Raw genomic sequence first — 27,699 nt, 5'->3', positions numbered from 1 at the left:
GAGCCCAGGCCATGGTTTGAGGGAAAGGCACAGAAAAAATCCTCAGGAACTCCAGCCAGGGAGAAGGAACTGGAGGCTGGGATGGGACAAACAGGGATTTCAGCAGGAGTTTCACCTCCCTGGGAGGGTTAATATCAAACATCCAGACTCCTGCAGCTGTGCTGGGGGACCGCACTGGGATGCAGACCCACATTTACCATCCCAGAGGAAATCCGTATTCCCTCCAATCCTGCACCAAAAGCAGCCTGACCCCAAAGGGAGAACGTTCAAAGTCCAAAATCCTCGAGGGAAATTTGAACAATCCCAAATTATCAAATCTATTTTAACATCCGTCTGCCTGAAGGTTCAGTTTGATGAGAGATAAAAAGTGGAAGCTTCCTCTGCTGCTGTAAATTGCTGCGGTGTTGGTGGTTGCTGCCTGCTGAGAATTTAAATTTATTTAAATGTGTCCCTTGAAGCTCTGGTGAAACTGCTAAAAGGGTTCGTGTGGAAACCTCCAGCCATGTCACCCCCAGGGAAAATGCTGACAAAAGTTGTGGAACAACAGGAAACTTTCCCAGATGCTGCTTTCCATGCATGACCCATAAACCTGCAACCCATCCAGGGTAAAATTCCACTTTAATCTATTTATTGAGAGGTGAAGGCTGCTTTTGGCTTCGTTTTCTGTTTCACTAAAGCAGAAGAGTCCGTTAGCTCTGGGCACAGGAGCTGGGGAGAAATTCCCAACCGGGAAAAATATTGGAAAGAAAAAACCAAGAATTTCCGCCGGCTTTTCAATGGAATGTTAAATTGCTGTCGATGAGGGAAGTGTTGATTTTAGAAGTGAAATCTGATTTAAATCTCCTCAGATGGTTTTGTCCCTGACCTTACATTTCGCCTTGGGTGTTCTACCACAGTTAGAAATTCACAGGGTTGGAGTGTGGGATAATTCCTTTACGTTACCCAAGAAAGAGACATTTCCACGCCGTGTAAAGGCTGACAGGCTTGGAAAACATCCTCCTGCAGATGCAGCTGGTTGAGGGATTGACGGAGAGCTCATGAATTTCACAGAGCTGGGGGAGGAAATTCATGCTTTGAACCTCATTTTTTAACAAGTGATGCCCTCTCCACGGCACACTCCTTGAGGCTGCAAAGCCCTCGATGACTTCTACTTTGAGAGGAAGGTGGGATTCAAATATTCCTAAATATCTGGGGTTGGACAGTAATTCTGTCTCGATTCCCTTTGGGAGAGAGCAGGAATCTGACATTAAAACACACACAAAAAGAAGTTCAAGACCTGCCTTTGATCCCTGTCCACAGGAAATGAACCCCAGGGTAAATCCAGCAGTCCTTACCTTAACTTTCCCTGGATTTTCCTCCTCTTCCTTCTTGTCTTCGAATTCAAAGGCCACAGTCATCCTCTGCTGCCTCTGCTCCTCCCACAGAGTGGGGTTAAAACTGTCACTGTCTGACTGGAAATCTGCAGGGGGTTGGAAAGGGAGATGGGGGTGATGCAAACAGACTTTCACTTGGGCGATTGTCTGAAAATGTGGGGGGGGGACAAAGGGGACTGAGAAACCGTCCCAGAGTGATGGGGAAAAGTGGGGTGAGAGTGGTGGGAAGCACCACCAGGGTTAGGGGCAGCCCTGGAGCAGAGGGGGAGTGTGAAAATATGAATTTAGCGGAGCTGTGGCAGGAGCAAAGCCTCAATACAGCCAAATTTGGGAGCCCTGAGCCTCCACACCACGAGGCTGGACATTCCCAGGACAGAGCCGACAATTCCTGGTGTGTGCACACGCAGAGCTGGGCTCAGACTGCTCGTGCAGAGCCTCTCTGAAAATAAAAAGGAGTTCAGAAAACGTCGGTGCGAGAGGGTAAATCAGCGCGTGTCAGTCTGAAAATGGAAATCAGAAAACGTCAGTCTGAAAGCGTAAGTCAGAAAATGTCAGCCTGGAAATTTATGTCAGAAAATGAAAATCAGGAAACGTCAGCCTGAAAGTGTAAATTAAAAAAATGTCAATCTGAAAATGTCGATCAGAAAATGTCAATCTCAAAACATCAGTCAGAAAATGTCAACCTGAAAATTTATATCAGAAAATGTCAATCAGAAAATGTCAATCTGAAAACGTCAGTCAGAAAATGTCAACCTGACAGCCTGGGAACACCAGGATTCACCCATGTGGGCAAATCCAGGGGTGTCCCTGTGTCCTTGGAGCGTCAGTGGAGCCACGGCTGGACCTTCCTGTCCCTCTGGAATTCCCTGCCCTGCCCGTGGAAGGAGCTGCTGGAGCTTTACCTTAAACTGTGTAGTGCAGGAAAAATCCCTCATCCGTAACAACACAGGGTGCAAACACCCTGAGTAAATCCTAATTCCTGACCAGGAGAAGGAAGGGACATGGGGAACGGGATTTGTGTGGATGGGTGGTGAGGTCTGAGGAGCTTTCTGTGGGAGTGATGAGTTGGGATCCCAGAAGCACAGACAGAAATGGGGAATTCACTCAGCTGTTAAAAAATGGGAATGGGGAATTCTCTGGAAGGAAGGGAGGATTCACTCATCCCTTTAAGATCAGAAAGGGGGGATTCCCTCAACTCTTAAAGAATGGGAATGAGGAATTCTCTGGAAGGAAGGGAGGATTCACTCATCCCTTTAAGATCAGAAAGGGGGGATTCCCTCAGCTTTTAAAGAATGGGAATGGGGAATTCTCTCAGCTGATTTAGGACCTGGAAGCGGGGATTCCTTTAGGATCAGAAGGGATTGTCGTTACCTTCGTCGCTGCGGGGCTGCTGGGGGAACATGTAGTTGGTGAGCACGCGCTGCTTGGTCTCGGGATGCGCCTCCGTCTGCAGCGGGATCAGAGCCTTGGACTGCAGGGAACGGGAACACACAGCCGTCAGTTAATTCCCGGGAACGGGGCAGGATCCAGCCTCCCCTGCGCAGGGAATCCGGGGCTGGCTGGAAAACCAACCCCCGTGGGCTGGGAGGAGCGGGGAGCCTCCTCTCCCCTTCCTCACTCCTGCAATTCCCGACATTCCCAGCAGAAAGGAACCGTTCTGTCATCCCCAGGAATCCTGCCTGGGTGCTCCAAGGGAAAAGGGTCAGGGAACAGACCCGTTGAATTGGGATGCATTTTAAGCCAGGCCTAACGAAGAGGAAATTAATAACTCTAGTGCTCTAGATAACTATTATTGCTATTAACAGTAATAGTGCTGTAACTCTAGCAATAGCATTAATACTATCAGTGTTACTCTAGGAGTAAATTCCTGCTGGTTGTCAGTTCACCCGGGAGTAAACCTGGTGCAAGGACTCCCATGGAGCGTTCCCTGAGAATCCCTGCTGGGGGATTTTGGTCACTGCTTTGCCCTATCCAGAGTCACTCTGATCCAGGAGCGACTGTCGCAGCCCAGAGAACGGGGATCAGCCCACGCCGTGCCACGGGAAAGTCAAAACGCTGGGAAATGTTGTGTATTTAAAGGGCTGGGGGTGTTCTGTGCCTGGGCTGCACCAGCCAGGAGATGTTAATTTTTAAAATGGACATCAGAGGGAAAAAAACCCGAAAAACCCAAGAATCCTTGTTTAACACATTAAAATTTAATCATAATTTTCTATACCGCCCCCACCCCCCCCTTTTAATCTTTCACATTTTTGGCTCAGCTCTAAAACTAAATGTACATTTCAGACTTATTTTAGGGCTCAGCTGCTGCTGGAACCATTGCGTTTCTCAGGGTTCCTGTTGCATAATTCGGTTTAAAATAGAATCCCACGGAGTATCTGCCGTAAAGCAGAGTCCTGGAGCAAGGAGAAGCCCCCCTCCGATTTCAAAGGCACAGAAATGAGTTTTCTCCAAGGCAGGACCCCAAGTCCTTGTGCATCTTTGACTTGTTTGAGTTTAAAATGTGGAGTTTAAAATACGCAGGGATGGGGGAATGGATGGGAAAGGGGAAGAGGAAGCCAAGGATGGAGGAGCAGATGGAGCAAAGGGTGGGAACAGGATAACAACGGGTTTGGGAAGGAATATCTTGAATTTCCACTTCAAAAACACTCCCGTGCTACTTTTGCCATCTATTTACTACTTTGCTAAGGAGGCAGAAGCCGATCCCGGCAAAAGAAATCCTGCAAAGGTGATTTTTTTCCATGGTAAAAACAATGACAGCCGGCAGGATTTATGGCTGGATTTGGAAATCTGCAGCCGGGCTGGGAGCAAACCCTTCCAAAATCCTTCTAAATTTGATATTGAGTGACAGGGTTCACCGACAGCCCCTTTCCTAAGGAAAATGGGAATACTGAAAGGCATTACCTGGTTGTCAGAAAGCCACAAGGCTGCCAGTTCTTTGAGTTTGGTAAAAGTGAAGGGCAAATTCTTCAGTCTGTAAAGGAGAATAATGGGACAAGGTGAGTCCTTTGCCTCCAAAATAATTTCTTTAAAGATTTGTGTGCGGCATGTTTATCACACTGAAATAGCTAAAATTGTTTTTTTTTTAAATCAATTTTACTGAAATGCAATATTCTATCAATATCCCTGTTATTGCTATTATTGTTCCCATTATTATTATTGCTATTATTATTATTAATCTGATTAATATTCCACATTAAGAGTTCTGTTTGAAAAGTAGAACTGCTGACATCACGTCCTTCGGTACTGAGGGGAGATTGATATTTTCCTTTAGTTATAGTATAATAAAATTACATTTGTAAGACAGAAAAAAGAAAAAATCTTGGTCCCAGGGAGGTTTAGAGGAACCTCAGTGTCACTCACAGAGCTCCCTTTATTGGACACTGGAAGTTCGGAATAAAAATATTCCAAGGTGATGGAAAATTCATTTTTGTCAGAACGTCAGACCAAAGATTAAAATAATATAAATATTCATAGTGAACCTAAATGGCGAAATTAAATGGAGCTCGTTTGAAGCATTTTGTTTCTCCTCTGAGCACAGTCCTGTGCCTAAGGACAAACGAATCTGGGGTTTGACAAAAAAAAAAACAACTCTGCTGAAGGAAATGAAAAATGTTCCTTGGGTTTCAGTGGATGCAGGATAACAAATTCCTCCTTCCTGGTTCCCCGGGTATCAGCTTTTTAATCAGTAAATATTACAAACCTGGCGACAATATCTCTTTTTTTGCATGGGAACAGCAGGAGATAAAAGAAGGAAATGGGTTTGAAGCTACTTAAACACACCAAGATCCAGATTTTGGCCTTATTCAGTTTTCTTGGAGTTTTCCTTTGGATACCAAAGGACCTGAGACCTTAAAGGATTAAGAAAAAGCAACCAATATTCTTTCCTTATAGCTTAAATAAATTAAATAATAAGGATAATATTTTTAAAATAGAATTTTAAAGATTTTTTTTTTAAATTTTAAAATATATTTTAGAGAAATGTATCTTTACAAAGACCTCAAAGGAAAAGTACAAATAATAATAAAAAAAATCTTAAATTGGTTAAATTTAAAAAAAAAAAAAAGTGCCTGTGAACTGTACCTGTTATCACTCAGATTTAACACCCGCAGCTTCTGCATCTGGCCAATCTCATCAGGAAGAAATTCCAGTTTGTTGGAGCGCAGGGACATCACCGTCACGTTCTTACAGCTCCCGATCTGCGGGAATGGAAAAGCCAAAATGACGGAACCCCAGATTTGGGAATGTTTGTTATCACTTTTCATGTCAGGTGGAGGTGGCTAAACTGGGTTTTATTGAAAGGCACAAAAGGCAGAAAATCCGGAATTCAATCAGAAAATGACATTTTCCTGCTGGCAGGAACCTCAGGGGGCGCCTGGAGCTCCTCACGCTGCTCCTCACAGGGGCATTCCCAACTTTCCATGGATTTACTGCTCGGTTTCACCACCGAGCACCTCAGGAATATTTGCTCTCGCTCACCGAGACAACGCAATTCCGCGAGCAAACGCCCGACCAGATCATCCGCCTGCCGGGGCAGGGGTGGAGTCCTGGCTCCCACGGGACATTCCAGCCTGGAATTATGTTGGAACCCTGGGCACTGGGAATCCCGGAGTTCCTGTGCTGCCAGGCTCTGAGCCCCCAGCAAACACTGCATTGACCTGAGCCCGTGGAACAGCTCCCAAAATGGAGTGACAGCGCTGGGATTGTGGCTGTGGGGTTTGGATAGAAGTGTGTGACAGCACAGGGTGCAAAACTCAGAGCTGAAGGGTTTAGAATGGAGGAATAGAGATAAAGCAGGATGGAGGATTTAGGGCAGAGGCTGTGAGGCTTTTTCACCTTCTCCATGGTCTGGGTGGGATTTTGTGACTGGAGAGAAAAGTCCACAGTGCTAACCAGGGGTGGTTGGTTATTGGGTTAAAAGTAAAAATAATTTAGGTGTCATTTCATAATTGGACAGTTTACCCTTAAAAGGATAAACTTGTAAAGAGAGAGAGAGACAGAGCCATTTTCACTTTGTTAGCCAGAACTCACAGCTTGTGAGACTGTGACAGAGATAAGAATTAACAAACATCTGTGTCCGAACACAAAAACTCCTTCTCTCCAGCGTTTAATCCCGGCTCCAACAGAAGAAAAGAAGATAAAAAACCCCCACAGAATTACGCAGGGAACCAGCTGCTCACTTCTCTGGGCAGCTCCGGGAGGAAGTTCTCGTCCACGGCCAGGGTGCGCAGGTTGTGCAGGTACCCGATGGTGGAGGGCAGAGACTCCAGCTCGTTGCAGCTGCAGTCGAATTCCTCCAGCAGGGACAAGCTGGAACGGGAAACGCCGCGTTAGTTGTTGGAACCCCGGGCACTGGGAATTCCGGAGTTCCTGTGCTGCCAGGCTCTGAGCCCCCAGCAAACACTGCACTGACCTGAGCCCGTGGAACAGCTCCCAAAATGGAGTGACAGCGCTGGGATTGTGGCTGTGGGGTTTGGATAGAAGTGTGTGACAGCGCACAGTAGAAAACTTGGAGTTTAAAGTTTTAAAATATAATAATCTATATATGTAAAGCAAGATGGAGGATTTAGGGCAGAGGCTGAGTCCTTCTTTTTCACTTTCTTCTTCGTGAATCTAAGCAGTACTTTGTAATTAGATAAAAAGCATTGCAAGCCACGAGTAGTTAGTTATTAAGTTAAAAGTAAAAATAATTTAGGTGTCATTTCTTAATTAGACATTTTACCCTTAAAAGGCCTTATATAAAAAAAGATACATCGCCAATTTTAGCGTGTCAGCATAAAGTGCTATAAAACTCACGGTTTGTAAAACTATAATATAGATAAAAATTAATAAACATCTAAGTCTAAACAAACAAAAAAAAATCTCAAACTTTTAATCCCAGCTCTAACAACAACAACAACAAAATAAACTTTATAGTTAGCGGCTGGATTGTGGGAAGCAGAGGAAGCAGAAAGCTTGCACAGCAGTGCGGATGTGAGGCTGAGAGTTAAAGGATGTTTGAGAACAAGAGGAAGAATTCCAAAGGACTTCTTACAGAGATCAGGGCGACTCCTATGGAACTGAGCGTGTGAGCTTTCCTAATCCAAATAACACTTCCCAATGGGAATACATGGATGGAATAGACTGAGATATACAAATACACATATATATATATATAAAATATATAGCTTATAGACATACATCAAAACATTCTGAATGTTTCCTGGCCTTCTTCTAAAATGGGACTGCAAATTAAAATCCTTCAGGTGGAAGCTGTGTGACCACCACAAGTGCCACCCCCCAGCTCCTCCGTCCCCTTTGCTCCTCACATCCCACCTCTTGCTCCCAAGCACTTTAATCAGAATAAGGTTAAATAACAGCCAATTAATCCTCCCTAAAATGTCCCATCCACTGCCTTAGGGACTCGTCAGAGGATTCTCTGGTTTGTTCCCAAATATTTTGGTGGATCTGATAAGAAGTTTAGCTCTGACCACACCTTCCTCAGACCTTGTTCTGCAGGAGCCTCAGCTGCAGGATTGGGTCTTTGCTCCAATTTACCTTTATATCCAGATCCTTAATTAAAGGGATCTTTCATCCTTCAGATTTGATGCCAAATGAAACCAGAGATGGCTGGAGGTTCCTCCCAGGGAATCCTCAGAGGTTCCCTGCCAGCAGGCTGGGAAGCCAAAGGGGTCAGGGAAAAGGTTCCTTGGAACACATCCAAAGGCTGTGCCAGCTTCTGCTCCAGCTTTCCTTTAAACCAGGCTCTGCATCCACAGCTCATCTCCGACCACATGCAGAAGGGTTTCAGGCAAAGGCTCTGCTGTTCCCCTGCTTGCTGGGAGCTGAGGGAAGCTGGGTGGGAATCCTGCTAAACTCAGGACGAGCACATTCATCCCCCTTTCCCTGCTGATAACGCACCCAGAGAGGAGATAAGCTCACTGTGGGCTGCCACGTCCCAATCCATCAGGAAACCTGAGCTGCCACATCTCAATCCATCAAAAAACCTGAGTTACCACGTCCCAATCCATCAGGAAACCTGAGCTACAACATCCCAATCCATCAGGAAACCTGAGCTGCCTCATCCCAATCCATCAGGAAACCTGAGCTGCCTCATCCCAATCCATCAGGAAACCTGAGCTACAACATCCCAATCCATCAGGAAACCTGAGCTGCCTCATCCCAATCCATCAGGAAACCTGAGCTTCCATATCCCAATCCATCAAAAAAACCTGAGCTGCCACATCCCAGTCCATCGGGAAACCTGAGCTACAACATCCCAATCCATCAGGAAACCTGAGCTGCCACGTCCCAATCCATCAGGAATCCTGAGCTGCCTCATCCCAACCCATCAGGAAACCTGAGCTTCCACGTCCCAGTCCATTGGGAAACCTGAGCTACAACATCCCAATCCATCAGGAATCCTGAGCTGCCTCATCCCAATCCGTCAGGAATCCTGAGCTTCCACGTCCCAATCCATCAGGAATCCTGAGCTGCCTCATCCCAATCCATCAGGAATCCTGAGCTTCCACGTCCCAATCCATCAGGAATCCTGAGCTGCACTCCCGGCCGTTTCCCTGGCAGTGAAGGATGACTTTCTCACACCAGGATCTCATGGGGAAGGTGATGCCTGGCACAGCCCTTCCCAGCTGTTTTCCTGCCTGCTGCCGTCAGGAGATGGCACAATAAAAGCACCAAAATCCCAGTGGAGCGGTGTTTCCCCTCTTCAGGAAGGGATTTTCCATCCCCGTGGATCACGGATCGGGCAGGAAGGGAAGCCGACAGGAACAGCCCTGTTTTTACCCCTGTAATTCTGACAGTGCTGATTTAAGTAAAGCATCATCAACCTGGCCGTGCTGCCGGGAGAAATTCCCAACATTCCTGACAGCTTCAAGGCAAGGCAGACACAAATCAGCCGCTGGGCACCCTCGGGAGAGGAGCCGTTCACGGTCCAAGGAAAATCAGGAATATTCTTGGAGGGGTGAGTAGGGAGATTCACGGAGTAGGAAGAGTAATTCCCACCCATCCAAACGGCATTTCCTGCAGCCACAGATGTTCCCAACAGCCAAGGCACCAGGGAATGGCCAAAGCAGCCCAAATCCCCGGGGTCACGTCCAGGCACCCCTTGCCCAACATCAGGACAAACCTCTGCAAAGCTGTAGAGATTTTTCTTTTCCCAAAGCCGGTCAGAACCTGGTATTAAATGCTCCATGAAATATTCCATGAAATAATATTCCATTCCAAATCAGGGCCCAGCATTTGGGAGCAGCGCAATTGCCCTGGAATTATTCCAGCGCGGGCAGAAACAAATGGACCTGAGAGAGACCTCGAATTATCCTGGCAAAAGGAATGTTGCAGACCCAAGAATCCCAGGATCCCAGACTGGTTTGGCTTGGGAGGGACCCTAAATCTCATCCAGGGTCATGGATAGGGACACCTCCCACCATCCCAGGGTGTTCCAAGCCTTGGACACTTCCAGGGATGGGGCAGCCACAGCTTCACCTGTGCCAGGCCCTCCCTGCCCTCCTCCTCCCAACCACTGCTCTCAGCTCTTCCAGCTCCAAGCCTTTCCCTCTGGTTCTCCCACTCCAGCTCCTGCTAAAACCTGGGAATACAAATCTGCTCTGGCATCTGCAGCATCTGGCACGGACCAGACCCGTGCCCCAAACACTGCCCCGGGCCCAAGCTGTGGGTCCTGAATTCCTGCTGGCACCTTCCCACCCTCCCAGATCCCACAGGGAACACCTCCAGCCTCGGTGAATTCGTGGGAATCCCGGGTTTTGTGTGGAATGTTTGGTTAAGCCGGGCCTGTTGTGCTCTCTGAGAGCACCACGGGCTCGTCCTTTGAACAGGAACCCCAAAAACGAGGGTGGAGCTCCCCGGCAGAGCATGGAGTCAGCATGGAAGTGCTCTCATGGAGGAATCCCAGAGGGAATGTTCCCTCCTCCACGCTGCCAATCCCTGTGTGACGCTGGCAGGCTCTGGGGGGGAGCGTTCCACCGCTGGAATTTCAGAGGAAGAGTCCCAGCAGGAATCTGTGCAGAGGGATGAGTCAGAGAGCCGAGTTCATTGTGGTGCGGGAGACTCTGCCCTCGTCGGAGGAGAGGGAATTTTTCACTGGAAAAAGCACCAGCAGCGGCTCCAGCACAACGTGGAGATCCCAGGTGATCCCACCCGCTCCGCAATTCCACTTCGGAGCAGGGGCTGTGCCTTTGGAGATGGAATTGAGGCTCCATGACAAACACTGGAGAGGTGTTGGGTTAAAAAAGGGGGATTTCCCTTCAACTGGAGCAATCCAATAAATAAAAATGCTCTAAAGGCGTTTAGAACCCGGCTCCCAAAATTGCCGAAGCTGGGTTTAAATCCATCTTTCTGCAGCATCCAGGAGATCCTGGGGCCTTCAGAGCTTTCACCTGGAGGAGAATGTGCTGCTCCGCAGAGATTCAGGGAGCAAGGATTTGTCCTTCAGGGATTCCCATCACCAGCTCTTAACGCTCTCCATGGAAACCCCACAAATCCAAAACCCTCCAAAGGACGAGCCAGCCTGGGCTTTCGGCAGCTACGGCTGGCACAGGTCACAGACACGGATTATTTTTCCCAAACTGCGTCACGACAGCTAAATTCTCATTGGAGCAGGGCAGGGCCAGGGCTTGGAGCAGCCTGGGGCGGTGGGAGGTGTCCCTGCCCTGGCTTCCCATGGTCCCAGCCCCTGGAATCCTTCTGGCTTTCCCACACAGCTTTCTGTCGTATTTTAGGAGCTCTCCATCCCTGTGAGGCCACAGGCAGATCCTGCCGAGCTCCAAGCCCTGGCTGTTGCCATGGGAACAGATGGAATTTTATTTTATTTTTTCTTTTTTCCCTCCCCCAAATTCCCCTGCTTTTGCTGCTCTGCTCCTCCAGATTGTTCCGAGCCGAAATCTTTGGTTTTCCTCTTGGAAGTTTGGATGCGTTTTCCCTTCTTCCCCTTCGCACTGAGAAATCCCCCGGGATTTAAAAGTGGCGCTCCAAACTCAAATGTCACAACCCGGGGGCCGGAAATGATTTCATAATTCAGGATATTTGCCTCGTTTTATATTTCAAAAACCCACGCTCCCGGGGCAGGAAGGAGAAGGTGTTTTAATCAGAAACGATGAAACCTGGACTCACTTTCCGATGGCATTGGGCAGGATGGTGAGCTGGTTGTCGTCCACTTTCAGAGTTGTCAGCCTCTTCAGCAATCCTGCGGGAAGAAATTGTGGATGAGCAGCTCCCGTGGAGATTTCCCGGGATCCCAGAGGCAGTGGTTTGTAACCCTGAACGGCTCTGCCCTGGATTTTGAGGAAGTGTCGCTCCAAATGGATTTATTCCTGCTAAATGCCCTCTAAAAACCAAGGCTGGCAGAAAAATCCTGGGATTGACGGGGAATTGTAGGAGAACGAGATGGGTGATGCTGACACTCAGCGAGAGCGTCAATAATTAGCAGCATTAATTAGCAATCCGTGTTGGAATCTGAGTAAATTGATTTAAAACAGAGGAATTTTACAGCTCCATGTCCAAAGGGAAAAGGGCTCAGGACAGAAAGGGAATATCCCAGTGGACAGAGGGATGTCCCTACACCCACTCGGCTCCCAGAACTTCCACAGATCCTAAATAATCCAGGAATTCCATGCGCGTAAAACAGTCAAAATAAAAATTAAATTCATCATTTGAATTATTTCCTTTTTATTTCCTTTTCCCACTGTGGATGAGCAGCAATCCCATCGCCGCTCCCAGACCGATTGTTTGCATTTAAATCAAATTAATTCTGTCCTCCTTGGCTTTTTTTTCCCTAAAACACCGAGGCAGGTGGATCCATTCCTTCCAAACCAGGGAATTCTGCTCCTGGCTTTACAAAGTGGGACTGTCCAGACACCATTTCCTGCCTCCTCTGGGATTTAATGGCAGGCCTTGCTCCACCATTAGAGAACCCCGTAATTCGAAAAGGAAAGAAAAGAAAAGAAAAGAAAAAAGAAAAGAGAAAAGGAAAGAAAAGGAAAAGAAAAGGAAAGAAAGAAAGAAAAGAAAAGAAAGAAAAGAAAAGAAGAAAGAAAAGAAAAGAAAAGAAAAAGAAAAATAATAAAAATAAAATAAAAATAAAAATAAAAAATAAAATAAAATTTAAAAATAAAAAAATAAAATAAAATAAATAAAATAATAAAATAAAAAAAATAAAAAAATAAAAAATAAAAAATAAAAATAAAAATAACAAAATAAAATAAAATAATTAAAATGAAATAAAAAAAATGAAATAAAAATAAAATAATTAAAATAAAATAAAATAAAATAAAATAAAATAAATAAAATAAAATAAAATAAAATAAAATAAAATAAAATAAAATAAAAATTTTAAAATCTATCAAATGGAGAGGAGTCCCTGATCTTTCCTCACCTATGGAATCTGGCAGCTGCTGCAGCATGTTGGATGAGAGGAGGAGATCCTCCAGCCCCTCACACCCCGAGATGTCCAGGTCGACCGTCTCGATCCTGTTTTTGGACACATCCAGGTACACGAGCTGTTTTAACTTCCCTATAGACTTAATAGCACGTGAGACAGAGTTACTTGAGCAGATAGAGCTGTTAATTAGAGCGTTAATTAGAGACAGACACACAAACCCAGCTGATCCGGAGTTATCCCAGCGCCCCGCGGATCGCTGCTCCCCCCGCGGCAGGGCCGGGGTGGGCTCGGCATCAAAGGAGCAAAATTAACCCACCCCCAAGTTAATTAATGTGCTCCAAATCCATTAAATCTGCTGGAATTCGGCATTCCTGGGCATGCAGCTGAGGTGTTTCTCCACCTGGACGCAGATCCAAGGGAGATTCCCAGTTCCCACCTCCCACCAAGGCAAGGTGGAGCATTTTGGTGTTGAGCCATCACATAACTTTAATAACAACGAGGTAATTAATTAATTCACGACTCTCTGCACCCACCCAAGGAAGCGCACGTGCACTGTGCTCCCTGCCAAGTCACCAAATCACCCCAAAAAATTCCCTAAAGGAGATGTCCATACCCCAGGTAGCACTTGCAAGGAATTATTGTCCATCCACAACTCCCTCAGATTCTGGATTTGTTCAAGGACCTCAGGCTGAGGAAAAGAACAAATGATTATGGGCAGTAATTAAATAAAGCAGTATTCCTCGAGTTAAATAAAAATCAATATTTTCTTAAAAAAAAAAAAAAAAAAAGAAGAAATTAAAGCTTCCCTCTTCACTTCCCTTTGGTTTTTTAACCCTCCTCAGCATTCCAGGGGTTCAAGGACAGGAGGAGAACACTCCCTCCGTGTGATTTAACCACTGCTGCTCTTTATCAAAACGTGTAAAATTCAAGGATATTTTGCAAAAGGAATGAGCCCAAAGGACACATCCTTGGGAGGTTTAATGTCCGCAGCTGGCACAGCCAGGAGTCAGACTGAAAACAAAATCAAACCCAAACAAAATCCAACTTTCATCTGTTTTATTCGGTTCAGCGCTATCAGTGAGGGGAGCTAAAAAAAAAAGGCAATTCCCCGAATGATTCCTCGCTCCTTACAGCTGTGAAATTCCAGAATTACAGCTCCAGGTCACAAATTTCCCCAGGTTTCTTCAGCAGTGCTTTCCTTTCCCAGGAAACGCTTTCCCACATCAAGCCAACACTTGGAATTTGCCTTTTGCCCTCTCAAGTTGTTGGGTTTTTCTGGTTTTTTTTTTGTTTGTTTGGGTTTTTTTTGTTTGTTTGTTTGTTGGTTTGTTGGTTTGTTTGTTGGTTTGGTTTGGTTTGGTTTGGTGTGGGTTTTTTTGTTTGTTTTGTTTGTTTTGGGTTTGGGTTTTGGTTTTTGGTTTTTGGTTTTTGGTTTTTCCCAAAGCCTGTCAGAACCTGGTATTAAATGTTCCATGAAACATTCCATGAAATAATATTCCATTCCAACCCAGGGTCCAGCGTTCGGGAGCAGCGCAATTGCCCTGGAATTATTCCAGCACGGGCAGAAACAATCGGATCTTCAGACCCTAAGAGGGACCTGGAGTCACCCCGCCCGCTCTGGTGCGGAACGTTGCCATTCCCAGAGGAAATCTGGTTTTCCACTCTCCCAGGGAGCTGTGGGAGAAGCTGCTGACGCCTCATCAGGTAAGAGCAAAGCTGATGAGCAGGAGAACTCAGTCCCGGTTTTCCACATGGAGATTCCAATTAAAACCTAGCGCCGAGCGTTTTAAAGATGATTTATTTCGCCCCCTGTTAATTCCATTGAAATTCTGCCGTCCTGCAATGATTAAAACCACTTCTCGTTTCCAGGCTGAATTGATTAACGGCCATTTGATACTATTTGCTCGCGCGCTGATTAATGTTTCTTTATTCCTCTGGAGGTCATTATGGATAATCATAATTTCCCCTCTCAACTTTAATTTGCTTTTCAATCCCTCTCACTAACGCACACCTTTCTCCCAGGAGCGTTCCTGGGCTGTACGGAGCGCACTTTGCCAGGGAATTCCTTGGATTATAAATTCCCAGGGCGATGGAATTTCCCATTACTGTGGAGCCCCTTGGAATATCCCACGTTTTGGCACACCGTGATCCAGACGAGATCCGGTGGACGGGTTGGTGTTAAAGTGCCATTAGAACCATTTTTGTCTCTGTTGGAAATGCTTTGGTCTGGGTCAGTTTGGGGAATAATCTCATTTTCCATGTAGGTTACTACAACTGGAATAGAGTAGAATGGGAATGGGAATGGGAATAGGGATAGGGATAGGGATAGGGATAGGGAGAGGGATAGGGACAGGAACAGGAACAGGAACAGGAACAGGAACAGGAACAGGAACAGGAATAGGAATAGGAATAGGAACAGGAACAGGAACAGGAACAGGAACAGGAACAGGAACAGGAATAGGAATAGGAACAGGAACAGGAACAGGAACAGGAATAGGAATAGGAATAGGAATAGGAATAGGAATAGGAATAGGAATAGGAATAGGAATAGGAATAGGAATAGGAATAAGAATAGAATAAAATACAATAGAACAGAATAAATAGAAACAGGAATAGGGACAGGGACAGGGACAGGGACAGGGACAGGAACAGGGATAGGGATAGGGATAGGGATAGGGATAGGGATAGGGGAATAGGGATAGGAATGGGAATAGGATTAGGATAAAATACAATATAACAGAATAAATAGCAACGGGAATAGGAATAGGAATAGGAATAGGAATAGGAATAGGAATAGGAATAGGAATAGGAACAGGAACAGGAATAGGAATAGGAATAGGAATAGGAATAGGAACAGGAATAGGAATAGGAATAGGAACAGGAATAGGAATAGGAATAGGAATAGGAACAGGAATAGGAATAGGAATAGGAATAGGAATAGGAATAGGAACAGGAATAGGAACAGGAATAGGAATAGGAACAGGAATAAGACTAGGAACAGGAACAGGAATAGGAATAGGAATAGGAATAGGAATAGGAATAGGAATAGGAATAGGAATAGAATAAAATACAATAGAACAGAATAAATAGAAACAGGGATAGGGATAGGGATAGGGATAGGGATAGGGATAGGGATAGGGATAGGGATAGGGATAGGGATAGGGATAAGGATAGGGATAGGGATAAGGATAGGAATGGGAATAGGATTAGGATAAAATAGAATAGAACAGAATATATCGCAACAGGAACAGGAATAGGAACAGGAATAGGAACAGGAATAGGAACAGGAATAGGAATAGGAACAGGAATGGGAATAGGAACAGGAATAGGAGCAAGAACCAGAACAGAACAGAGGAGAGCCAGCTGGAAGGGTTTTACCTTGACCACCCAGTCCAGCACCCTGACCAATTCAGTCTGACCAAACCTTAAAGGTTGTTATGCAGAGAATTGTCCAAGTGTCCCTTAATCCCCCTTTCCTCCTGTTCCAGGGTCTGACCACCTTGTCCATATAGAAAATCTTCCTGGGATGGAATGGAAGACTCACAGGAAATTTGGAGAAAGTTGCATTATATTTTATCCCCTTTCCTTTTCCTTCTCTCCCTGTTCCCTCCCTGAATTTCTCCCAAAGCCTTGCTGCTGCCTGCAGGCTCCTGAACCTCCGGACCTGGGATGAGAGAAGCCGAAGCTGCTGCTCCTCCTCTTCCCAGGGCCAGGTTTGACTCCCCAGAATCAGGGAGGTGCCAAACTTTGGGATTTGCTGCTCCTGGAGCCCCGTGACAGGAGCTGCCTCTTCCCTCCGGTGATTCCATCTTGGATACAGCTGCCATTTAGGGAGCCACAGCTTGTATTCCAGGAACGCGCACGTCTCCCAGGCTCTGGGAATCCTGTTCCCAGCGGAGTGGAGGAACGGAGGGAGCTCATCCTGGCCGTGGCAGCCCTGTGCCTGTGGCTCCATCCGGCTGCAGGAAGGGCGTGGACTTTTCCAGCTCCGAGGGAAGGGCCACAGCATCCCAGGACACCAAAGGAATGAGGCTCTCCCACGCCACCAACTCACTTTCTCCAACAAAAAGGAAATTTCTATGGAAACCCAATTCAGATTTTCAGAATCCATGGGAACAGGACCTTTAAATCCCTTTTTTCCAGGTAGGAGTTAAACTAGCACCACTTTTCCTCTGACATTCCTGCACATTCCCAATGTTCCTTGGCCTCTTGGCCCATTTGGCTCCTGGTTTTTGATTCCAGCTCCTACATTTTTTTTGAGCAGCTGCCTGAAAAATGAGTAAACTTGGGAATTCTGGCCCCAACAGGAGGATGGGACCACCCCTCTCCTCATCTATCCCTCGTGGGGTCACCGTGCTCCAGGGAAATATATGGAATTCTGTCCCATTCTTTTCAAACACCGCAGATCCAAGCCACCCCCTGAAGAGACGCTCTGAACCCGGGAAGGATTTAATTCCGACGATTAAAATTCCACGCAGCGCTTCTGAAAATTTCCCTCTGTTTATCCGCGCTGGAGATTTTAATTAAAAATCGGAGTTAAATCCTCCCTCTCTCTCCTGCATGGAATAAATGAGCAGCCCGGAACAGGGTGGGAGCTGCTCCGTAAAACAGATGTAGAAGACTTTGCTGCAGCTTTTTATCACCAGGCGACATTTCAGGGCTTGTTTGAAGTGGAATTATCCCAGTTTTAACTAAAGCTACGGCAACCATTCCCTTGTAGGACTGTAATCCCCGATCCTGTCCTTCCATGGCTTCCAGTGCCGACAACAGAGAAAATTCCCGAAAGATTTAAATCTCAGGGAAACGAATCCAGATCTTGGGGACGAGTCAGGGACAGGAGCTCCTTTGGGAGTCCAAAACCCTCTGCTGGAATGACAGAGTCCCAGGCTGGTTTGGGTTGGAGGGGAATGCGTCCCTTGCCCAAGGCCGTGATCCCACAAAACCTTCCCAGTAAAAGTCTAACGCCCCGTGGACGTTAAACGTAAAATGCATCCAAAGGTTTCCCACTAAAAAAACTGCATTTCTTACCAGCTCGGAGAACTCATTATTGCCCAGGTCGAGCCTCTCCAGCTGAGTCAGTTTGTGCATTGACCTGGAAACAGATGAGGAAAGACTGAGAACGGGAGTTTTAACTCGCGGGACGCCAGCCGGATTTCGGGGGGATGAAAATAAAGCTGCGCCGATGCTGCGACGGCAAAAAAAAAGGAACAGCGCTGGTTGGGTGCTGATGCAAATTTCAGCAACGCATTCCATCCTGGAGAGATGAGACGAGGTCATTGAACTCAGCAACAGTTATTTTCGTATAAAAATGGACAGAATCTTGGTGGATTTTCGCGTATTTTCTCAGAGAAAATGCCCCGTGTTACAACAATAAGTGACTGAAATGGAATAAAGCAGTAATCGTGGCTTTTGGGGAGAGATTTATGCATTTACTCTGTTTTTTTTTTTTTTACAAACCACTATAAAGTGTTTGGACGCTTGAGCCAGGTCCCCTGCTCTGGGGTTCAGATTTAATCAAGTTCAAAGTTAATAAATTGATTTTTGCCTTTGTTTCCATGAGCAAAACCGGAGCAGGGTTTTATCCCGAGTGCAGAATTTCTCCCGGTGGACCAAAGTGAACCGAACACCACACTGGGTTCAGAGGGAGAGGTGTGTGGTGAAAAAAAAGAGGATAAAAATAATTAAATCATCTAACATCCACTGCAACAGGCAGTTCAGAGGCCTCCTGAGGTAATCAGATCCTAATCAAAAAATTAGCATAGCCTTAATTGCTGTGATCTAAAATATCAACCATTTTATCTCCGCAGTTTGTACCAGAGGTAAAAGTTGATTATTATTGGAAGGCTGTGGCTGAAAAGCAGAGCCCTGGTTTAGCATCTCAACCTGGCTGCGCTGAGAGCACTGCTGTGGGTTTATTGCCGGAAAATTCCACTTTTCCTTTGTTGGAACAGGGAAATAAACTCGAAAAAAACCCCAGGAATTCAACTCCATGGGAGCAGGAAAATAAACTCCACAGAAATAAGAAAATAAACACCACAGAAATAGGAAATCAACTCCACAGAAATAGGAAATAAATCCCACAAAACCAGGAAATAAACTCCACAGAGGTAGGAATATAAACTGTAAAGAAATAGGAAATCAACTCCACAGAAATAGGAAATAAATCCCACAAAACCAGGAAAGAAACTCCACAGAGGTAGGAAAATAAACTGCACAGAAATAGGAAATCAACTCCACAGAAATAGGAAATAAATCCCACAAAACCAGGAAATAAACTCCACAGAGGTAGGAAACACAGAAATTGGAAAATAAACTCCAGAGAAATAGGGAATGAACTACAAAGGAACAGGAAAATAAGCTCCACAGAAATAGGAAAATAAACTCCACAGGAAAAGGAAAATAAACTCCACGGAAATAGGGAAATAAACCCTGCAGAAATAAGAAATAAACTCCATAAAAACAAGAAATAAGCCCTACAGGAACAGGGAAATAAACCCTACAAAACCAAGGAAACAAACTCCACTGAAATGCATCACAATAAATTATTATAACCAATATTTTCATTTTGACACACATCATATGTTATCCATACAATACGCATTTTAATATTTTTGATATCTCTATCTTGTATTTTCAATGATTAAATCCTGAAACTCTTCAGAGATAAAATACACTCAAATTGGTAAAACCTTTGTCTTTCGCCCCAAATTCTTTTGAACACAACTTTAACAGCTTTCTACCGTAAACTCAGCTTCAAATGCAACTTTTAACCATTCTTTGTGTCCTTTCTACAGACAAATAAACAACTCCAGCAGCTGAAATCGATGTGGGGGCAGATTAATTTCAGGGAGCTGGGGCTCCATCAAAAAATGACGCTCTGCCAACGTTCCCAATGGAAAATTAGATTTTTTTCCATTAGCTGCTGGTACTTTTATCCCTCTCATATAATTACTTATGTTTTTCTCACGGAAAGCTTCGTTACGGTTTTTTACATGGGGTTGTTTTCTAGAGGTGGATGGGGAAAGGAGCAATTATGAGTAACGCTCAGTTAAATATTCATCCCTTAAGTGATGTCACGGGGGGAATTAATGCGCCGGCAGAAGTGGCAGCCAAAGGTTTCCCACAAATCCTGCCTGGGATCCCACTTGGAGCTTTCCTTCCACTCATGAGCGGCTCCGTTCAGGAGATTTTTTGGGCTGTGAGGGTGGAATTCCCACGAGGTTCCGAATAAAATGAATTTACTTTTTAATGATTTTTTAAAAACATGGAATGTGCTTTAAAATAAACAAACTACAGAGGCCCAGAAATCAGCAGAGAAACTACGGAATACTCGTGAAAAATTAGCATTTTAAGCCATTCCCGCTCCATAAATTAAAACTCACGTGATACAATTTGGGGGTATTAATTACAATTCCTGGTAATCACATTAATGGCCTAATTTAACTTTCTCAAGTTCTTGCAGGCTCGGCTTTGCTGCCTCATTTATCTTTAATTTATCTTTAATTTTTATTGCCAGAAAATTTGACTCTTCCTTTTTTTCGAGCGGGGAAATAAACCCCACAAAACCAGGGAAATAAACCCCACAGGAATAGGAAAATAAACCCCACAAAACCAGGGAGATAAACTGCACAGAAACAGGGAAACAAACCCCAAAGAAACGCGGGGGAAAACTCCACAGGAAAATGGAAATAAACCCCACAATTAATTGCCAATTTTTATTGCAAACTCTTCAAATAACCAGGAAAATCCTCTGGTTTAGGCCACGGAGAAAATCCCTCAAGTAATAAAACCATGGAATTGTGAAGGTTGGAAAAGCCCTCTGAGACCAGCCATGGTCACCACTAATCCCTGTCCCCAAATGCCACTTCCGAAAGTTTTTTTGATCACTTCCAGGGGTGGAGGCTCCACCAAGTTATCAAATGAAGATCAAATTATAATGCCCAATTAATTGGGTTATTTAACAGCGTTTGGGATCTCTGCCTCCGCCGCCTTGAGGGGAAGCAGCCCAAGTTTCCCATGATAAAAACTGACTAAAATTAACCAAGGTTTCGTAGGGATATACAAGATCTGATTCTTATTGGAAACCTTTCTGTTTATCTATTTTTCAAATCCCTAAAGGATTCATCGCACTCTCTGCTCTTCTGTACTAATTCAGCATGGAATGAGCAAACAGAAAGTGAGGGGAGACCGAAAATGCACTTCCAGCCCTGTTTTCCCATTCATTTTGCCGGAGAACAGGAGAATATCTGATTTAAGGCGCTGAATAATCCCCAGGGATGAACCAGGTTCGATGGGAGTTAAGGAATATCTGACGGCTCAAAGTTGGCTCCATCAGCCAAAATGGGAGCAAAGGAATTCCTTTGAGTTCCTTATTTCAATTGTTTTATTTAATTCCTCCTCCTGCTGCGGCATGAGCACGGATCAAACTCGACTTCATTCCCAAATAAAACCAAGGAAATAAATTTGGGCTGGGATGGAGCTGAGATGAAAAGTGCCAGGATTCGATAGCAACCTGCATTTTCCTCGAGGAGTAGCTGGAAATGGGCGGGAACACCTGGAAAACTCTTGGACTATCCCTCTGGAATTACAAGAACTGGGGAGGATTCAGGAGCAATCACCAATTTTCCGTAAGTAGGAATAAAATCATCAAATTTCGCTCCAGGAGCCGCTTCCCATAAACTGGGACGGCAGAGCAAGGGTGGAGCGTGACCAAACCTGATCCCATTAGGGAATCCCACTGGGAATCCCGAGAGTGTTCAGCTCCGGGGGCTGGGAGGAGCCCGGGATTTCGGGATAATCAAGAGCAAAAGGAGCGCGGGGTTGGCGGATTCTCCATGGGTATCGACGTTCTCCCCTCCCACCACCTGGGGCCAGCGAGTTTGTCTGTGAAATTCAGCGTTCCTAATGAGTCGTCAGCTCCTCTGGAAAAGAATCCCAGAATTCCACGGAAAAGACCTTAAAGTGAGATATCAGCTCCTCTGGAAAAGAATCCCAGAATTCCATGGAAAAGACCTTAAAGTGAGATATCAGCTCCTCTGGAAAAGAATCCCAGAATTCCACGGAAAAGACCTTAAACTGAGATATCAGCTCCTCTGGAAAAGAATTCTAGAATTCCATGGAAAAGACCTTAAAGTGAGATATCAGCTTCTCTGGAAAAGAATCCCAGAATTTCACAAAAAAACCTTAAAGTGAGATATCAGCTTCTCTGGAAAAGAATCCCAGAATTCCATGGAAAAGACCTCAAAGCGAGATATCAGCTTCTCTGGAAAAGAATCCCAGAATTCCACGGGAAAGACCTTAAACCTCTGGAAAAGGATCCCAGAATTCCATGGAAAAGACCTTAAAGTGAGATATCAGCTCCTCTGGAAAAGAATCCCAGAATTCCACAGGAAAGACCTTAAACCTCTGGAAAAGGATCCCAGAATTCCATGGAAAAGACCTTAAAGTGAGATATCAGCTCCTCTGGAAAAGAATCCCAGAATTCCATGGAAAAGACCTTAAAGTGAGATATCAGCTCCTCTGGAAAAGAATCCCAGAATTCCACGGAGAAGACCGTAAAGCTCATCTGGTCTACAGAAGGCGTCCCTGTCCGTGGAGCTGGATGGGATTTAAGCTCCCTCCCAACCCAAACCAGTCTGGAATTCTGGGATTTTACAAAAGAAAATTAAATCAGTTTTCCAGACAATTTTAAAAATTGGAAGGAAAATTGGAACTTTAACAAAGGAAAAACCTTTTTTTTTTTTTCCCCTAAAATGAGACGACAGGAAAAGCCCTTTTTTTTCCTAAAGGAAAACAATGGGATGCATTTTCCAGCCTCCAAACAGATTCAGCTTCAAGAAGCCTCAAGGAAAAGCTCGTAGTAGCAGTTGCTGATTAAAATATTGGCAATATTTTAATAAGGTTTTGCCGGAGTAGTAAAGCTGGGAGGGGATGTGTGAGTTCCCAAAGTCAGCCAGAGCTGCTGTTTGAGGAAAACAGGGCACCAGGAACGCTGCAAGTATTTGTAAACCCAAAGTGTGGCAAACGCTTCCCGTCCTCATCGGAAACTCGGGAGAAACTGGGGCAGCATCTCAAAAAATAGCAGGAGAAGGTGAAGTTTTTCCCTAAATTTAGTCCCCCCAACCCCGGACAGATTCTCAGCTGATTTAAATTGTCTCTTCCACCGACTTCAACGCGCTTCAAAAAAACCCAAAAAACTGTGATTTTTGCCAGGCAGCTTCCTAAAGTGGGATTTGGGAAGTGCTGAGGATTTGAGGAATGTGAATTTTATGGCAGAAGTGTTTGTAAGGCACAGGGAAGATTTGGGCCCCTCGGTTACCAGGTTCCTGGAAAATTGAAATCACTTCTGTGCGGCAAATTCCTGTCCGAAGGTTGGTAAAGGATTGGGAGGTCTGTAATCCGGGAATGTCTTCCTGGAATTTCTGGATTATTCGCTTCATTTCTCCCTTGGGAGCAAAGTCTTGGCTGCAGAAGGCACGAAAATTGTAACTCCGATTACGATTAGAGACCTCAAATTCGCAAATTTAACCTCTGCAGAGCAGCCAGGGCTACTGATAATAGGAAGAATCTTGTTTAATTCACTGGATTTTGTTTCAAAAACAAAGAAAAAAAATCTGCTTTTCACACAGTTTTTATGATGCTGCTTAAAAACCTTAATGAGTTTAACCTCCTTATACATGATCCCACCCCTTTAAGAAATAATCATAAAGAAGAGTTATAAATAATCCAAATAAATCTGAGTTTTAGCAAGAACAGGAAAACTTCCCCACTCTGCCTTGTTCCCAAAGGTTTTTTTTTTTCCTAGGTTTTGGGGTCTTGTGGATACCTGGCACATTCATTTGGTTCAGATCCACAGTGGGATTAATTCAAATTAAAACTTTGGGTCTAGCTCTAAATTTTGGCGGGGGGAAAGAGAGAAATGGAAAAAAGTGGGAATGCCTGGGGGAAAAAAAAAATGAATGTCAGAGAAAAATTTCATTTTTTCGCATTGTATTTAAAAAAAAAAAAAAAAATGAAAGTACACTTGGAATTCAAAGGACAGAGAAAAATCCATTTTATGGAAATTCCTAAGAGGAAATTCTTGTGGGTGAAAAACGGGTTTTTCCCCCAAAGTTTTTTCCCAATATATAATTGGGAAGCCAGATCAGGTATTTTCAATTATATCTTGCACCAAAACCTTGTTTTCACCCCTTCATTTATTGCCCAGAAATAAAATCTTAATTGAGGAAGATCCTTTTCGTGTCCATTTCTCCCTCAAGTATTTTAATGGAAAATTTTAACCTTGTGCGGTTTTAAATGATGAGAAGTAAACTTTTCCAATTTTCCCTTTATCAAGGAAACTATTGGAGCATTATATAGGAAAATATTACACGAAATAGGAAAATTTAGTTTTTATAGAATTGAGTGAACAGAAATCCTGTTGTGACTTAAACCGTGGCGGCCAAACCCCAGAAATTCGGCTTGGGGGATTTGGAGAAAAAGGAAAAGCAGAAAATTCCTACATTCCATTGCCCACGACAGGTAAAGCCAAGCAACGACTTTTCCAAGGAAAACCTGAATTCGGGCAGCGAACAGAATGAGCAGGAATTCCCAGGAATAAAGCTGGGGCGGGGCCGAAATCAACGCTCTGTTTTCACACCGTTCTGTTTTGGTGCAGTCAGAGCCTAAAAGAATCAAGAATTAAAACCGGAACGAAAAACGCTGGTTCGGATTTTAAGCTTGAAAACATTTTAAGGCTGAAAGACGACCAAGATAAAATGAGTGATTGTAAGAAAAGGAAAATAAAACCCCAGCCCATCGTCATCATTATTATCCTTATTATCATAATTTTCGTCTTCTTGTCCATAAAGTCCTTTTATTCCTGACTCCGAGCAGGAGGAAGAGCACAAGGATGAAACGTTTTGGGAGATCGCACTGACGTGGCAAAGGGAGAGCTGGAAAATCTGATTATTTCAGGAATTTCAGCTTGAAAGCCCCAAAGAGCAGGAGAACCCAAACAAACGCCCGCGGAGGAGATCGAAGTGCCGAGGAGTCGCACGTTGTCACGACATTTGTGATAAAATGTCCCATTTCCGGCTGATTCCCGCCCGTCTCCCAACTTCCCAGTTTCCCCCGTGAACACATTCCCTGTGAGTGCACACAGCGCTGAAACACCCCCCCCATAATTCTGATTTTTTTTAAATAAATATCATTGTTTTTAGGCGCTCCCATACCATTCACTGTGAAATCACTATTTTTCCTATCAGGACCTGCTCCAACCTTTCTCATTTCCCTTGGAGGCTTCCCAAATGAGCTCTCCCCCTTTTTTCATCCCTAAACTGAATTTTTTGGGATTTGAATGTGCTGTTGGACTCCTGAGAGCAATCAGGAATATTCAGGAATCTCCCTGATTTTTTTTTTTTTTTTTTCCTTAACCTCAGGAAAAATCTGGAATCTCCCCCTTTGGCTCTGGTGAAAATTCCCTGGCAGATCCATTTGGACCCATGACTCACAGCCATTATAAAATCCATTTTACACCCCTCTCAAACCCTCCCAGCCTTCATTCCCAGCCTAATTCCTGCCTGGAGAGCTCCTGATTTATCCCCAAATTCCCTCTGGTCCCTTAGGAAGTGGTGACTTTGCACCTTAAATCCCAAGTTTTGGCGGTGCTGCCCTTGGAATGTCACATTCCTGCCCATCTTTTGAGGGCTGCAACTTTTCCTCCTCACAAATTAATCCCAAATCCAGGAGAAATCCTTTTTATTTTATTTTATTTTATTTTATTTTATTTTATTTTATTTTATTTTATTTTTATTTTTATTTATTTTATTTTATTTTTATTTTTCCCTCCATCAGGACTCGCTCCTTTGGAAACGATCCATTGAACGTCGCTTTTCCCAGCAGGAGAACAATTCCCGCTGCCAAAAAATCCCAAAAATCTGCTGAGGAGCCACGACTTTATTGGGAGTCAGTGAGTCAGAGGATGAGAACAGCAAATCCAGGGATTTTCTCATCCCTCCAGGCTCCAGTGAGTCACCAGGTCCAATCCTTCAGTTTTCCTGATGACTTTGGGAAGGAATCCCACAGAAATTTGGGAAGGTGTTTTCCTCTGCCCAGGGATCAACCCAGGGCTGGAATTTACTCCGAGACCTTTGAAAATTCCGGGAGATTCCAGATTTTTCCAGAGGTAAAATTACAAAAAAAAACCCCTCAGCACCAACAACAACAAAACCAGGGAGATTCCTGAATATTCCTGATTTCTCTCTTTTAACAGGAGGTTAAAATCCTGAAAAATCAGTTTAGGAGCATCTGCTGAACATGAAGAGAAATGGATGTTTAGGACAGGGGTTATTCCCAAAAAAATATAAAATAAAGTTCCCCTTGGTGAGGGAACGTGCTGTGGTTCTGGAATGTCTGGCCCAAAAAATCGGGAGAATTGGTGGAATAAGGTGGTTTTTAGGAGCAGGAAATCTCAGTGCACTTTTCCCAGCACGGTAAAAGTTCCCAAATTAAAAGCTGGTCAGAATCTCCCAAATGCTCCGAAATTTTACAGAAATTCCAGGGAAAAAAAAAAAAAAAAAAAAAACTCTAGATTTTTTTTTTTATTATTTTTTGTGGGGAAAAAAATCAGAGCTTTCATAAAATATCTGAAATTATCTGCAACACCCAGCAGAGATTCCCAAATACTTCCAGCTGCTGGGAAGATCCTGGGAAGTCATCAGTGAGAATCTCTGGTCAAAACACGCGGAGGGAAAACAAATGACGGATTTTATGGAAGAACCTTGTGAAAAGATTTGGGCTAAACGTGAATTTTCTGCAGGTTATAAGTTTTTCTGCGGGGAAAATGGGAATATCCTGCCATGTTTTCATCACCCACAGCCAGAATTCCCTCAAATCGGCATTTCCCCAGCAATTTTAGACCATTTTGCATCCAGTTCCTATGGGTACATCCTGGAACAACCTGGATTTAGCAGGAAGCAGAGCAGATTTAGAGCTCTGATGAACACAAAACACATTCCACTCCCAAATGCTGATTTTTTCCTTAAAGTATTCTTTTTTCCTAAATATTTTCAGAAAATCTTTACAATCTTTTCCAAATATTCTCAAATCTGTATTTTCTAGACCGTGGAAGAAATGGGGGGAAAAAAAAAAAAATCTGCTTTTTGATAACTTTTTTTTCCTTTCAATTCCCACTTAATTTAAATAATCCTGAGCAGAAATAGCTCAATATCCTGCTGGCACAGTAAAACCCAAACCACTGAATTCTGGACAGACCATGAGAGGAAAATATTTTCCTGGGAATGTTTTTGACACTTCAGGTGATTCCTTGTTGAGGAAAACGCTGCCACGCCCTCGCTGACCGGGGCTGGCTCATCTGGTGCTTCCCAGTTTGGTTTATTTGTATTAAAATATCAGGTATTTGTCTTAAAAATATCAGATATTTGTCTTAAAATGTCAAATTTTGGCTTTTGAGTTACACTCAGCTGATCAACCATTGTCCACCTTCGCTCGTATCATGGAATCATTGATTGTATTTTTGCTTTTGTTTTTTTTCTAAGAACCTTCAGTAGAATTTCATTTATAAATGCAAAAAAAAAAAAAATTTAAAACTCATCACAGAAACATCACCACTGCTTTGCTACCGATCCAAGTATTTGGCACTTCCGGAAATTCCGGGTGAATAAATGAAAATAGCCCAGCACTTACTTTGGTAGAGTTTTCAAGTGGTTTTCTCTCAACTCCAAAATTCGCAATTTGACAAGTCTGGAAAGAGGGGAGGAAATAATTACTGCGTTCAAAGAACCCATCAGAATGGCTTGAAATTATTTTATTTTAATTTTAAGAAGTCTGTTTTATGCGAAATAATTCAATGTCCAGTTCTTGTGGGGATGGATCTGGCACGAAAATCAGAGGCAAACCATTTCATGGAATGCCCCTTGTCTGAATTCTTCCTGAAAA

General features: G+C 44.2%; 1 protein-coding gene across 1 annotated transcript in view; it reads right to left on the bottom strand.

Annotated features, from left to right (window-relative positions):
• The window catches only part of LRRC7 (leucine rich repeat containing 7), a 60,605-nt gene that overhangs the window by 26,897 nt on the left and 6,009 nt on the right, over positions 1 to 27,699 (bottom strand). Inside the window, exons 4-13 of the mRNA XM_058421748.1 lie at positions 27,448 to 27,504; positions 17,791 to 17,854; positions 13,376 to 13,450; positions 12,757 to 12,901; positions 11,496 to 11,568; positions 6,551 to 6,680; positions 5,454 to 5,569; positions 4,275 to 4,344; positions 2,745 to 2,844; positions 1,335 to 1,459 (exon numbers count right to left, since the gene is read on the bottom strand). Coding sequence (XP_058277731.1) covers positions 1,335 to 1,459; positions 2,745 to 2,844; positions 4,275 to 4,344; positions 5,454 to 5,569; positions 6,551 to 6,680; positions 11,496 to 11,568; positions 12,757 to 12,901; positions 13,376 to 13,450; positions 17,791 to 17,854; positions 27,448 to 27,504 — 955 coding nt within the window. The remainder of the gene's footprint in view (positions 1 to 1,334; positions 1,460 to 2,744; positions 2,845 to 4,274; positions 4,345 to 5,453; positions 5,570 to 6,550; positions 6,681 to 11,495; positions 11,569 to 12,756; positions 12,902 to 13,375; positions 13,451 to 17,790; positions 17,855 to 27,447; positions 27,505 to 27,699) is intronic.

The sequence above is a fragment of the Hirundo rustica genome, chromosome 9 (genome assembly GCF_015227805.2).
Source record: "Hirundo rustica isolate bHirRus1 chromosome 9, bHirRus1.pri.v3, whole genome shotgun sequence".
NCBI classification, from domain to species: domain Eukaryota; kingdom Metazoa; phylum Chordata; class Aves; order Passeriformes; family Hirundinidae; genus Hirundo; species Hirundo rustica.
Note: the sequence above shows the minus strand (reverse complement) of the source record. Positions and strands in the feature narration are given on the sequence as shown.